Consider the following 14,004-nt stretch of genomic DNA (forward strand, 5'->3'; position numbering starts at 1 on the left):
CTTTTACTTGCAACCAAAGCATTCTGATATCAAATGATATCTGTTCTCAAAGAATTTGCAGTTTCACCAAGGAGACAGGCATGTAAACAAATAACTACAATAAGGTGAGAAATGCTATAATACAAGGCACACACAGGGCACATAAGTAATACAGAAAAGCTCTGTCAACAAGGAAAAGTATCTTGAGGGCAATGGAGAGAAAATGCAAGGGAAAGTGTCTTTGGTAGATGCAACATCATTGCAGTATCTAAAAACATGTTGCACTTAAGCCGGGAATAGTGGTGCACACCTGTAATCCCAGTGGCTCCTAGTGGTTTAGGAGCCTGAAGCAGGAGGATTCACAAGTTCAAAGCCAGCCACAGCAATTTAGTGAGGTCCTAAGCAACTCAATGAGAACTTGTGTCTCTGATAAAATACAAAAGAGGGCTAGGGATGTGGCTCAGTGGTTGTGTGTCCATGAGTTCAATCCCCAGTACCCCAAAACATCAAACCAAACCAATCCAAAACAAAACCAAACAACAATAAACATGGTGTACTTAGGAAACCATAATAAATTTGGTGTTATGGGAGCATAAAGTTCAAATGAAATGGTGTCCAGTGGAAAGACTGAAATATTGGCAGGGTCCTGGTCATTTCATGTCAAAGAGTTCAGTTTTATTGAAGTGAAGTTCTAGTTATATGTGTGTTTCAGAAAGGTTGCTGTGTTAGAGGTGTGGAAAGGGGATGGACTGGGAAAAGCCTAGAGGAATATTAAGAGTGTGGGCTTTGAAGACTGGATTCAAGACCTGGCTTTGCTACTTACTACCTGTATGTAATCTCAAGAAAGTTGTTTAGTCTCTCTGTGCCCACATGTATCACCTATAAAATGTAATGAGTAGCTACCTCCCAGTGAGTTGTGGTGTATACTGAGTGATAACTGTACAGCCTTAGCATAGTGTTAGGCACATAGAAAGTTTCTAATAAGCTATTATTGTTATGGTGATGATGGAGCCTGGGAGACCAATTAGGATAATCTCAACAGTCTAGCTGAGAATTGATATAAGCTTAAACCCAAGCCACAGAAATGGGGCCAGAGACCCTTTAAATGTTTATACACATACCATGTTCATAGGGTATTCATACAATTTATCCATACAGGAACAATTAGGAGATAAATAGATATACAGTAATAGTAGGACAATAGACATAAATTGGGAATTACAGGAACCTTCCACATTAGTCCCTTCTCATTTCAGCTTCTAAATGTCTCTCACCAGCACCAACAATGCTCAGCTTATTTGATTATAATATGTCAAAGGAAATTTGTTATGTTTGTATTTTTAACAGAAGCAGGAAGAAACCCACAACCATTAGGCATCCCCTCAGCTATCTCTTCTGGCTCAGTCTAGCCTGGTTTTACCACTCAGCCCAACTAAGCAAGCACAAGAGGGAGGGAAATCGAGTTATTTCTCTCTGCATCACTCAGGATGTGAACTACAGGAAGGCAGACCCTCCAGCCTTTATTTGTACATTAAGTGGCTCAAACATCATGTCAGCTTTAATGGCCTTGCTCTGTCTCCAAAACAGAGCTCTATATTTCTCCTATACCCTCCCTAATGACGTAACTTGACCTTCTGTTGTGTCTTCTCTGATATAACACATTCAGCATCAGGTACAGTGTCTGACACAAACAGGAACTTGATAAATACTTATTGAATAGTGTGCTGGCATTTTCTTTGTTGTTGTTGTTTTGTTTTTAACACTTTCTTGGCTTTATTCACAAACACAGTTGCACAAAAGTATTAACCTCAAAGTTTTAAAGGAGAGATTGTTGAAGAACTTAACATAGTTTGTACATACTGCCATACAATGACCATTAAAATATGACCACACTTATTAAACCCTCTTACCACCCACAAAGCTAAATAAGTTCTTAAAAGTTATCTGGAGGTTCCTTAGGTGTTGTTCTTAAACCAAGTATTTCTAATTTTGATTGCACAATAAGATAATTGATAAGAAAGTCAATATATAGATTTCATTTAAAAAATAAGTATTTTATAATCTGGCATAGTATGTAATGAGTATTCTTAGAGACTAAAGCAAGGTATATCAATTGTTAAAATTAGGAGAAAAATGCCATTTTTGTGACTTTCTGATCCGCAGTGTGCTGGAATTTTCTGAATAAATATTTCTTACTTGTGCAGAGGGTGGCCAAAACTCCTGCCCCAACCCCAATATGCAAAGACACAATGTCACTCAGTCTACTTTCATTAGGTCCTGGATAGAAATATGATAGTCAATTCGATTGGGGCTTGCAGTGATACATAGGTAACATCTTCCTTCCCAGAAGCCATGTCTTCATTAGCAATCTAAGTCTTCATGGCCCAGGATGACCCTTTACACCTTTTACACTAATACAGGGAGTGGGGAAATGAAGACTCAATTTTTTACTCGAGATAAGTAGGGTCACACAGAGGTATCTCCCAGTTGGCCACCATCATCCTCTGGATTTCTTTAACTTTGAGCTTGTAGCCAAGCCCTTCCTGTGTACCTACTTATCCCTTTGAGAAAGGAAGTTGCTTTGGGGTTTCAACTCTCTTACCTCTCATTTCCCACAGAGCAAGCTCCTATTCCCCAGCCTAGAATCTCCCCATGGAACAACCAACAAACAGTGAGGGACTCACATGGAGGTTTATTGGTGGAAGTACAGCAGCACGTTGTTAGTAACTCCATCTTACCCCACCCATGTCTCTTGGCACCGTGGTGAACAGCCTTAGAGGCTACACAGACACCAAGGATGATCACCCCATTTTAGCTAGGTGTCAGGGGCCCAGAAAGTTCTCTCCTAGGGAACTGGCTACAGGAACCTGTAGGAAATGCTCGTCTGGATCTTCTTGTTCCCAGAGGCTGTGGTTCAAGGTGGCTCTCATGGGTATATTCAAGTTGAATGGAGATGTCACCAGTGAGGGTTTCTTATAGCTGTGGCAACTGCCTATTTCAATGGCAGTTTGGGTGTTTCTATGGGAAACCAGAAATGTCAGGGTCATTGAAAGCAATAGAGAAAAAAAAAAATGGTTAAAATTCTACTTTAATTATGCCAGGCCTATAATCCCTGTGACTTGGGAGGCTGAGTCAGAAGGATTGGAAGTTCAAGACCAGCCTAGGCAACTTAGCAAGACTCTGTCTCAAAAATAAAAAATAAAAAGAGTTGGGGGTGCCAGGCACTGTTACATACACTTGTAATCCCAGTGACCTGGGAGACTGAGACAGGAAGGATTGCAGGTTCAAAGTCAGCCTCAGCAACTTAAGCAAGATGCTGACTCTAAAAAAAAAGAGCTGTGAATGTGGCTCAGTGGTGATATAGATGATTAAGAGAAAAACATAGAAACTATAAAAGAACACTGAAAAGAAAGTAAAAACTGCTCACACTGTGACTATTCAGAGATAAATGCAATGAGTTCTTTTAAGTGAAGATAATTTTAGAATTTAGTTAAAAGCTAAAAACTGGCAATACGGCTAAAATATCTAAAGGCCTCTTTGCTACAAAATACCTGGATAAAAGATACGAAATGTAATTTTAAGTGCATTATTGAGTTTACAAATCAAATAATCCCAGGAACCCCAAATACCCAACCAGAGAAGGGAGTATGAAGTGGGCTGCCAGTGGGACTCTCCAGCTTTGGGAATCAAGGGCTGGCCCTGTGCCCAGGGCGTCGTTTGCAAAGAATGACTGGCTAAAGGGAGGGCCTTCCTGAGGCCACCCAAAAGCTGGAGCTGTGGTCCTAAGATCTGGAGACACTTTAGATGGGGCACATTTCAGACCAGGCACAGGGAGGGCAGGAGAGATGAGACAGGGGCTTCTTTCTTTGTGCAGTAACAAGATACTACTATCAAGGAAGCACGGTCCTCCTCCAAGTGGCTGGTCATTGTACAAGAGGACATTTCCTGAGGACCAGATGTGGGGAGTACCAGCCAGAGACACACAGACAGATGGTATACCAGCATGAAGCAGTTGCAAGTCCTACCCAAGAGGGCACGCTGACAACTAGTGCTTGGTGACAAGGACATCTGTAGAGCCAGACCCTGAGGGAAAGGAGTGGCCATATACAAGGGAGATATCACAATATTTCCAGAGTTGCAATTAAAGAGAGGGACTCTAAAGAACCCAAAAGCTGCAGGAAGTGGCTCACACATATAATTTCATACTTGGAAGGCTAATAGGAGAAAGGTAAGTTCAAGGCCAGCAACTTAAGCAAATTAGCTTAAGTTGGCAGTTTGGGTATATCTATGCGAAACCAGAAATGTCAGGGTCATTAAAAGCAATAGAAAAAAAAACAAACTGGCAACTTAGCCAGACCCTGTCTCAAAAATGAAAAATTTTCAAAAAGGATGTGGCTCAGTGGGAGAGCACTTGCCTAGCATGCTCAAGGTCCTGAGTTTGATCTCCCGTACTGGGGAAGAGGGGGACAAAGGAAGGGAGAAAACAAGCTCCTAAGAGTCACCTTAAAGCATTAGAAAGAGTGACGACTCAGTCTGCCAGTCTACCACTAGGAAAGGACAATTTGACAAAGGGCCAGGTTGAGGGTAGTAAAGAGAAAGAGGAGTAATAAAGTAATAAATTTAGTGTCTTGAAATATTCAGGCACTGGACATTCTAATTTCAGAACTGAGGCCACTTTTGCAATTTAAAGGGATCACACACATACACTCACACACACATGCACACACACACACACACACACACACACTAAAAGAGATCCATATGCTATCGGGACTGCCAAGAAAAGCAGTTTTTATCCTTTAGCAAAAGGAAAACTTCTCCCACTGAAAAAAAATCAATATAAAAATAACTTTGTGGGGCAGGCTGGGGTGGTAGAGCGCTTGCCTAGCATGCATGAGGCACTGGATTCAATTCTCGGCACAACATACAAATAAATAATGTTCCATCAATAACTAAAAATAATATTTTTTTTAAAATAAGTTTGTGCTGGGCACTGTGGCACATGCCTGTAATCCCAACAGCTCAGGAGACTGAGGAAGGAGGATCATAAGTTCAAAGCCAGCCTCAGCAAAAGTGAAGTGTTAAGAGAGACCCTGTCTTTAAATAAAATACAGAATAGGGCTGGGGATGTGGCACAGTGGCTGAGTACCCATGAATTCAATCCCTGGTACCCTCCCCCCCAAAAAAGTTTGCATCTTGATAATATCCTACAAATTCTATTTTTATTTGTTTTGTAGAGCTAGGGATTGAACCCAGGGGCACTAAGCCTCTGAATCACATACCTAGCCCTTTTTAATTTTAACTTTGAGACAGGGTCTTGTCAAGCTGCCCAGGCTGGCCTCAAACTTAACCTCCTCTTGCCTCAATTTCCCAAGAAGCTGGGATTCCAGGTGTGGGCCACTGTGCCCAACTATAAGCTGTACTCATTCAACATATTGTTCACTTGCTGTGGATTTCTATTGCATGTTACCGAAAGAATGTAATATAATTAGCAAATTAATAAAACATTGGAGCTAGAGATATCTCCCCTCTGGGTGACTATCTGTTCTGTCCATTTGACAGAAGACATGGGTGAGGCAAAGAGAAGTAGCATCTTCCCAAGTAACTCTTTTAAGCTGGGACAAGGAGAGTCAATAGCTAACTCTATGAACTGGAGTTATTAAGAATGTTTCTTAAGCTTAATTTACTCATCCTTCATCCCTTTTATTAATAAGCACCTGCCATATGAAAACACTGTGGTTTGCCTAGGGAATGAACAGTCAAATCAAAGAGACCTGAATACCACAGACCCCCTTTTTTTAAAGTATTTTTTTAGATGTAGGAGGACTTTATTTTTATTTATTTATTTATTTATTTTTATGTGGTGCTGAGGATGGAATCCAGTGCCTCACCTGCGTTAGGTGAGTGCTCTACCACTGAGCAACAGCCTCAGCCCCTACAGACTCTATTTTCAAGGATGGGCTTACAACAAAGTGGAGTCATGTGCATGACTGTTCAGAATAAAAGGAAAGTTGGTAGAGGTTGTCAGTGACCCTGTGACTCCATGCAGGAGGAAGGGACGATGGAGCTGACCAAACTGGACCCACCTGTTTGATGTGAGCTGGGTCCTTGTAGAGAGTCCCAAGCAACTGCCACTCTTCTGCTCAGCTGCCAGCAGCCTGAGGGTCTCACTGGTCTGGGAGGATGATGAGAGGCTGCATTCAGGCTGTGTGGAGAAATGCACGTCAGAAGGCCAGGCTGCTCCTGAGAATCCCTGGACTCCCCAGGCATAACCTTGAAGTAATTTGTGGGCTTATACATGAGTTTCACAGCCTAATCCTGGAAATCTGTTCCTTCAGCTTCAGCCCTAGAATCATCAGACCAAACACAGGATGCCTGTAAGGACTGTATCCTGTCTCTGATGAGTTTTAGAGGCTACTTGGTCCAAAACACAAGGTCTTGTCGGTGAAATGGCTGACTTTCAAAGTCCGTGATAAGTCACCTAAACTATACCACATAATGAGAGGAGGCAAGCATTCAGGTTCTGAAATACCAAGGTTTAGGGAAATACAATCTATCAAGCTTTCTTTCTTGTGCTTCTATACTAGGCAGGTCCTAGAAAGGCTGCAAAGGTGTCAAAAATCACCCCATGATCTGGGGAAGTAGCTCAATGGTAGAGCGCTTGCATGGTATGAGCAAGCTCTGGGTTTGATTCTCAGCACCACTAAAAAATTAAATAGGAACGCAACACTTAATGCAAAAAAAAAAAAAAAGGAATAAAACACAAATACACAAGTAACAATGTTCAGACTCCTTGAAATTAATGCCACATTCTTACCCATCATATGAGAAAATTTGTTAAGATTTATCATTACTCTATTGTGATAAGGATACAGAATCTCTAAGACATGGAAAAAATCCTATAATATAATCTAAAGTGGAAAAAAAACAGCATTCACCAATATACACACTTATGCCTCAGTATCCATGGGGATTGGTTCCAGGACCCCAATACCAGAATCCATGGATGCTCAAGTCCCTTACATAAAATAGCACAATACTGCATATCATCTGCACATGTCCTCCTACTTTAAATCATCTATAGATTACTTATGATACCTAATACAATGTAAATGCTATGTAAATAGACCATATTGTTTGGGGAAAAATGACCAAAAAATGTGTGATATGTTCACTACAGACACAATTTATTATTTCTTCTTTCTTTTTTCCCTCATTCTTTCTCTCTTCCTTTCTTCTTTTCCTTTCCTCTTTCTTTCCTCCCTCCCTTCCTTCCCCTCTTCCCTCCCTTTCCTTCCCTTTCTCTCTTTCTTTTCACAGTACTAGGGACTGAGCTACATCCCCAGCCTTCTTTATTTTGAGACAGGGTCTTGCTAAGTTGCTCAGGTTGGCCTGCACCACTACACCTGGCCAGATACAATTTCTTATTCCAAATTCTTTTGTTTGTTTTAAATTATTTTATTGGGTGAAAGACTTGAGCAACACTGGACTTCAGTAGGCACAATCTAAAAAAAATGATTAAGACTGCCCTATAATACGATAAATGGTTTTGCAAGTTTTGTCCTTGTAAATATTTTCATTTGGAAAATGATAATATTTTATTTCATGTTGTCTATACATAATGAAATTTAGCATTAACAACAATTGAAAATAATGAACTACACATACACACACCAAGGACAGGTGTTTAAACTTAACATAGAGATATATCTCAAATTACATAGAGCAGAAGAATAATATCATGGATCAGAAAGGTTACATCAAACTCATGATGATAGGTTACCCCTAGGGAGCAGAAAGATAACTAGGACTAGAGGTGCTCAAAAAGGATTTCCAATTAACCTGCAACATGTTATTCATTAAAAAAATAGACTTGAGGGGCTGGGGTTGTGGCTCAGTGGTAGACTGCTTGCCTATCATGGGTGAGGCACTGGGTTTGATTCTGAGCACTGCATATAAATGAATGAATAAAATAAAAGTCCATCAACATTTGAAAAAAAAGACTTGAAAAAATATTGTAAATTATTTTTTAAAATATTTATTTTTCAATTGTAGTTGGACACAATACCTTTGTTTTATTTATTTACTTATTTTTATGTGGTGTTGAGGACCCAGCCCAGGGCCTTTCACATACTAGGAGAGCATTCTACAGCTGAGCCACAAGCCCAGCCCAGTATTGTAAATTATTGCTCATTGTTATTTCTATGCTGTGGAAAAATAATCATTTGCTTTGTTATTCTTTTTACATATCTAAAACTTTAATTTTTTTCTGAGCAAAATAATTTCAAACTACTTAGAAAGTCGTGTATGTGTGTACTCTATTACAGCATTAACAAAAATAATAGCAAAAAAATCACTAGAGCCTAAAAAACTCTTAAGACATAATTAACCTCACAGTTTTGATCTGATATTTGTCTAAAAGTGTAGTAATGAATGTAATCATGGTGTTTTCCTAATTTGTAACTTTTCAAAAAATTACACTGAATTCCATTTTAGTTATTAGCTCAGTCCAAAAGCAGGAAAAAAAAAATACTGAGGACCAGTTGTTTACCTGGCACAATTGTAGGCACTGAAGATAAAACAATGAACACATTAGACAAAGGTTCATCAAATCTTAGTCCCTAGACCAAAATCTGGTCTACCACCTGTTTTTGTAAAATTCTATTGGAACACATACATTCATGCCCTTTTGCTTCCTTATATCCTTCAGTGCTCTATATCAGTGGAGATGAATAGTTGTGCAAAGACTCTATGACTCAGAAAGTCTAAAATATATACTATCTTACCCTTTTATAGGAAAAGTTTCCCAACCCGCAATTGACAAAAAGAAATCTCTGCCCTCACATTCTATTTCAGAGACAAACAGTAAAATAATAAATAAGTTTTATGTGGTCTAAGGTAACGTGCATCCAACTGGAAGGAAGCAAGGGAAGGGAATATGGAGTCTTGTCAGAGACGGCCTCACTGCAAAGATGACCCTTGAACGAAGATCTAACAGAGCTGAGAGAACAGACCTGTAGAAATCTGGGGAAAAACTCCAGGCAGGGGAAGTAGCAAGTGCAAAGTTCTGAGGGAAAAATTTCAAGGAGCTTTATGGGCCAGTGTGAATGGAATGGAATGAGAGGAGAGAGGAAGTCAGTCGACGGGCCAGACTGAATGCAGCCCAGCATCTATTTTTCAAATATTTCTGAGGTTGAACCCATGAATATGGAACCTGCAGATATGAAAGGCCACTGTGCCTCTGTACATATGTATATTATGTGTGTGCATACAGACACATCTACATTTATTTTTATTTCACTGCAGACCTTGGAGGGATGCCTACTTACTGTTGTTTCAGTGGAGGGGCTAGGCATCTTGGGTACCAGGCAGTGAGTGAATTGGATTCTTGGGTCTTTGGTGGTGATGGATAGACCTTTCTGTAGAATTCTCACCAAGCGGATCCAAAATTGAAACACAGCCTCTGGATGTTTATCATGGAGCCTCAGATAGTAGATTTTTTCTGTCACTGTTCTAAGTCGCAGAATACGTTGGGTCCGGTCATAGATTTGTAGCTCCACATACTTCAGGGGGAGAATCCTGGGCATAAACAGGAAATTCCCATGTTGGTGCCTCCCACCACTGCTTGGGAATACAGAGGCGAGAAAGCTTGTGTTCTGAGAGTGGGGATGACCAAGTGGGGATGACTCCTCTTTGACTACCAGGACTTTTGTTAACCAATCTGCCCACATCAATAACAATGGCTGCTATTGGTACATAATATCTCATTTAATTCCCACAGCAACATTTTGATGGAGGAAAAATAAGTGTTGTACTTCCACTTTACGGATTTTAAACTGAGATTTGGGAAGTCTTATCAGTTTGCTCAAGTGGGAACTGGAACAAGGTTTTTCTGACTCCATCTCCAGGCTTTCTCCCTACATTGTGATTATCTGTGTTGAGAGGGTAAGGACAAGGATGGATGTCTCCTATATAGTCAGTATTTTCCTTTCAATCTTAACACATTACAGTCAGATTTTACTTTCATATCTCTATCTTTTCTTGGGGAACCTCCATATTGCAAAAAAAATAAACTAAACAAAAGGAAGACAAAATCCTCAACAACTTGAGGCAGGATCTTCACCCCCAGCACCATACACAATGCTTACTATATTTAGATACTAAATGCTTATTAAATGAATGAATGAAGGTCACTCTGAAGAACACTGTTCTTTCCTTTGATCTGAAATCTAACTGCAGAACAGCTGTAACCTCCTACCACTTTTAGTCCCTCCCTCCAGCCTTTACCTGCTCAGTGTGATGACTGGGACACGAGGTGTGTTCCAGGTAGAAAACTGATTCTGGGGCCAGGTGACATTGGCCATCAGGAGGACGTTGGGGAGTGGCAAGGAGGGCACTGAGGACGTCACCCCAAGAATGATGGGGGTAGATCCTTCCCAGACATCCATCCAGTCTGTGGGTTTATTGACCTGGAAATCAGCCCCAGGAACATGGATCAGAAAGGAGCAGAAGGGTAGGAGGATACAGAAAACAGTACTTCAGCTTGTGACAGGTGTAGAGCAAAGTGGGTTGGGCCGTGATCTACTATTAGTCCTTTTTATTGGTCTCTGCAAATAATCTTTAAGCTCTCGGGCTACAGAAACCCTGTGTAGCATTTCCTAACTGTAAAAAGATGTAAGAAAAAAGTTAAATGGCACTGAAATTTTATCTTCTCTTCCTTGGTTAGCAGAAGCCAGCACTGGCTTCTAATGCCTTGAAAGGGAGGGGAGAAAGGGAAGAGATGTCAAAGGGAGAAGACCCAGACAACTCAAGTGGAGGGAGATTCAAGAGCTTTCCTCAGCACAAGGAGCAGCTTGTTGCTAGGTCTTGAGTGCCATATGACTTGTTCTGAAGCACCTGGGCGGGGGGGTGGGGGCGTGCCAGGACAGAAAGTCTGGATGGATGCCCGGCACTGGGACACAATGTCTCAGTTCACTGACAGAAAGGCATAAGAGCTGTGGCCACTAAGGAGACACAGGGACCAAGGTAAGGTACAAATGAGGAGAGACACCTATGTTCCCAAGACACTAAGCCTTCTCCCAACATTTTAGACTTTGTAAAGTCACCAAGACTGTTGCTCTGCTCTTGGGGACAAGGAGAAGGCCCCAGGAATAACAGGAACTTATTTCCCAACAGCCTGACCAAATGGTACTCCTAGAAAAATGAATTTGGGGCTGGGATTGCAGCTCAGTTGGTAGAGAGTTTGTCTAGTATGTGTGAGGCACTGGGTTCGATTCACACAAAAATAAACAAAATAAACGTATTGTGTCCATCTACAACTAAAAAAAGAAAAAAGAAACATGAATTTTGATGTTATGGGGAAAAGTGACATTTCTTGGAGCCCATGTTGTAGAATGAAATTTGTATTCCCTGCGAAACAGAGGACAGCACATATTGAAAGTAGCGTTCCATAAAAGCTGAACTTGCTCTGAGGTGAAAGTGGTGATGTAGACAGCAGGGACAGATGAGGCAGAACCCGACTAATCTCGGGCTCAATCACATCAAGTAAACTTTGACTTCTGCTATGGGTCCATCTTCCCTGGCACATTCTGAGTTTCCTACTGCCTATTAGGCCACCTGGTATCCACTCAGAGATTCCAAATGGTTTTAATATTAGACCAACTAGAAAATATTAAGAGGACAAATCTGCTGCCAAAACACTACATCCAAAGAGAAACGACTAGAAATCAGATCCCAAATCCATGTTAATGTTCCTTTTCCACGAGAGTGTTAGCAATGAGTTCTGCCTGGGCTTACCAGCTGACCCCATGAGGAGTCATGTCCCTCTGAGGAGCACCAGGACCCCTGAGCACAGCTCCTCCACTCTGGAACTGCAATAGGAAGTAGCTTATTGTTCTGTGAGTAATCCCCAAATTAAGTCGCTGACATACCTCCAGACGTTCCCCCCTTCTCTCCTACAATTCCTTGCCCCTTATTCACTTCATCTGGGTGGGTCCTGCAGACTCTGAATTCCAGCCTCCCTGCCTTGACCCAGGTACTTTGAAATTCCTATGCCAGATACATCCCACTCCTGTTCTTCCGCTCACCAAAGACTCAGCAATACCTCAAAGAGTGACTCACAACACTGTTTTCTGGAAAGCTTTTTCCAACTGTTTAAGTTCAAAGGAGGTGCTCTGGATGCTCCAGGTACCTGTTCTCTGTGCTCATGCCTTGGGGATCAGTTGTTCCAAACTATTCAACACAGAGCTTAGACAGCATTTTATAATGGGTAGACCAAACATATAAGCTTTCTCAGCCCAAGACACTACCTGATATTCTGGGCATCTTCTGCCCTGCATGCAATAGGCCTTGAGAATGTGCTTCCTAGCTAATTGGTTTTATCATACTACAAAGGAGCATAGACACACAGGGTCAGGCTAGTGTCTGTGGACGTCAGGCAGGACCTGGGTAATAACAGATGCCTATTCAAACAACCACCTCACACTACTCCCAGTGGCTCCATGCTTCCCCAGGCCATGAATGCACACTTCCACTGTCATTATCACCTCTCTGTGGGAACTTGGCAGAATCTAAACAAGACCAATCTGCCCAGGGGCCTTGTTTTCAAATAGATGTTTCTAAACTATCTTAGAAAGAGAGGCTGGATCTCAGAGCAGGGACTCCAAAAGTGGCCTCCATTCCCTGAAACCATCCACTTCAGACAAATGGCCCAGAAAGGGCACCTGTGGTCCTACCTGGAGACAGCTCTGGCTTCCTTGTAAGGTTTGAGTCTAGTTCCTTAAAGCACATGCCTGCAGGGAGCTCTCTCATGCTGTAGGCACAAACTGAAGTTGAACTTGGGACCCAGATCCTCTGCTTTGTTCTGGCTTTGTTGGTTTCTTTCTCCACCCCAGGGCTTTCAAAGTCCACAGCATCTTGTGAACAACCCCTAGGAACAGTTTCAGGAAGGGGAAGACAGGTGGCCCTGACAGGCATGGAGATACCTGGATAAAGTTGCTTTCAAACACTACTGAGTTGGAGAATAAGTTGAATTCTGGAGAATGAATCAGTCGACAAAGAAGGCCATTTTCCACCCCAAGTGCTACTCCAGGGCCTGGTTCCCTGACCTTAGGAGGGAGGCCCCTAATTTTACTCATTGGTTCTTGGGAAGAATGGGCTGGGGAACATCTCTGGGGCTCCTTGCAGACCCAGCCCAACTCCAAGGTGTTGCTGTTGTGACCACTGCTTCCCCCACCTCCTGCAGCTCTACCTCCCTCCCTCCTTATGGCTGTCCCCCAGGGCTGGGAGGGCCTGTCAGCTCACAATGGCAGGAATGACATCAGGGAGTGTGAGGGGCAACAACAGGAAAGGAAAAAAGAAGAGGACAGGAAGCATGATGGATATGCAGGACCCTCTTGTCCCTCTCTCTACTGGCTACAAACCACCAGTCACGAAGCCTCTTCCACTCTTCCAACATTCAGTCTTACTCTAAGAAGGAGGAAAATGACCTTCCCAAGATTATACCGTGAGAGAAGTGAGTTGGCCAGGACAGCGAGAAAGGGTCTGGGGACACCCACAAGCTTTAATTCTCTCTCCTCACAGTGAATCTGCTCACATAAACTCTGACTGAATTGCTCACCTCAGATCAGACTCTGACCTGCCCAGATAAGTCTAAGGGTGGGAGAAGGGAATTCATTTTTCCTACCCCATCTCATGGGATAAAATGAGAATTATTTTTTAATTACCAGGCTATTAACAAAGAGGCTCATTTATTTAGAAACAGTGGACAAAGGAAGAAGTATTTGGCACAGCATTAGGCTGGAGCCAACTCAAAATGGGTCATGAAGGAAGCTAGGTGCAGTGGCAAGTGTCTGTGGTCCCAACGACTTGGGAGGCTGAGGGACGAAGAGCCAAAGAGTTTGAGGCTAACCTTGGCAAACATAGTGAGACCCCATCACAAAAAAACTTTTGTTCTTTTTTAAACTTCAAAGTATTTGCAAATAAAATAACACGTTTCTAAATAACTCATCATCAAAGAAGAAATCA

The 14,004-nt window shown here is 41.9% G+C and overlaps 1 protein-coding gene across 2 annotated transcripts; it reads right to left on the reverse strand.

Annotated features, from left to right (window-relative positions):
• Positions 1-2,656: 2,656 nt before the first annotated feature.
• Garin1a (golgi associated RAB2 interactor 1A) lies at positions 2,657-13,659 on the reverse strand. 2 transcript variants are annotated; one of them, XM_078040274.1, is made up of 5 exons: positions 12,962-13,659; positions 10,267-10,474; positions 9,309-9,558; positions 6,066-6,184; positions 2,657-2,997 (listed from the first exon to the last, which is right to left on the reverse strand). In XM_078040274.1, exons 1-5 carry the CDS (start codon positions 13,113-13,115, stop codon positions 2,802-2,804), a joined length of 927 nt encoding a protein of 308 aa, XP_077896400.1. In that variant the 5' UTR covers positions 13,116-13,659; the 3' UTR covers positions 2,657-2,801. The 2 variants fall into 2 exon arrangements, with proteins under 2 accessions (XP_077896400.1, XP_040147568.1); XM_040291634.2 differs by lacking the exon at positions 12,962-13,659 and having other exon boundaries at positions 10,267-11,652.
• Between the last annotated feature and the right edge of the window lie 345 nt (positions 13,660-14,004).

Source organism: Ictidomys tridecemlineatus, chromosome 2 (assembly GCF_052094955.1).
Source record: "Ictidomys tridecemlineatus isolate mIctTri1 chromosome 2, mIctTri1.hap1, whole genome shotgun sequence".
In the NCBI taxonomy this organism is placed as follows: domain Eukaryota; kingdom Metazoa; phylum Chordata; class Mammalia; order Rodentia; family Sciuridae; genus Ictidomys; species Ictidomys tridecemlineatus.

Coding starts and splice junctions, on each gene's coding strand:
- Garin1a (XM_078040274.1), bottom strand. CDS start 13,115: ATGAGTAAAATTAGGGGCCTCCCTCCTAAGGTCAGGGAACCAGGCCCT. Junction 6,185..9,308: donor GCCCCTCCACTGAAACAACA/GTAAGTAGGCAT, acceptor TTCTCCACACAG/CCTGAATGCAGCCTCTCATC. Junction 2,998..6,065: donor ACCCAGCTCACATCAAACAG/GTGGGTCCAGTT, acceptor GGTTTCCCATAG/AAACACCCAAACTGCCATTG.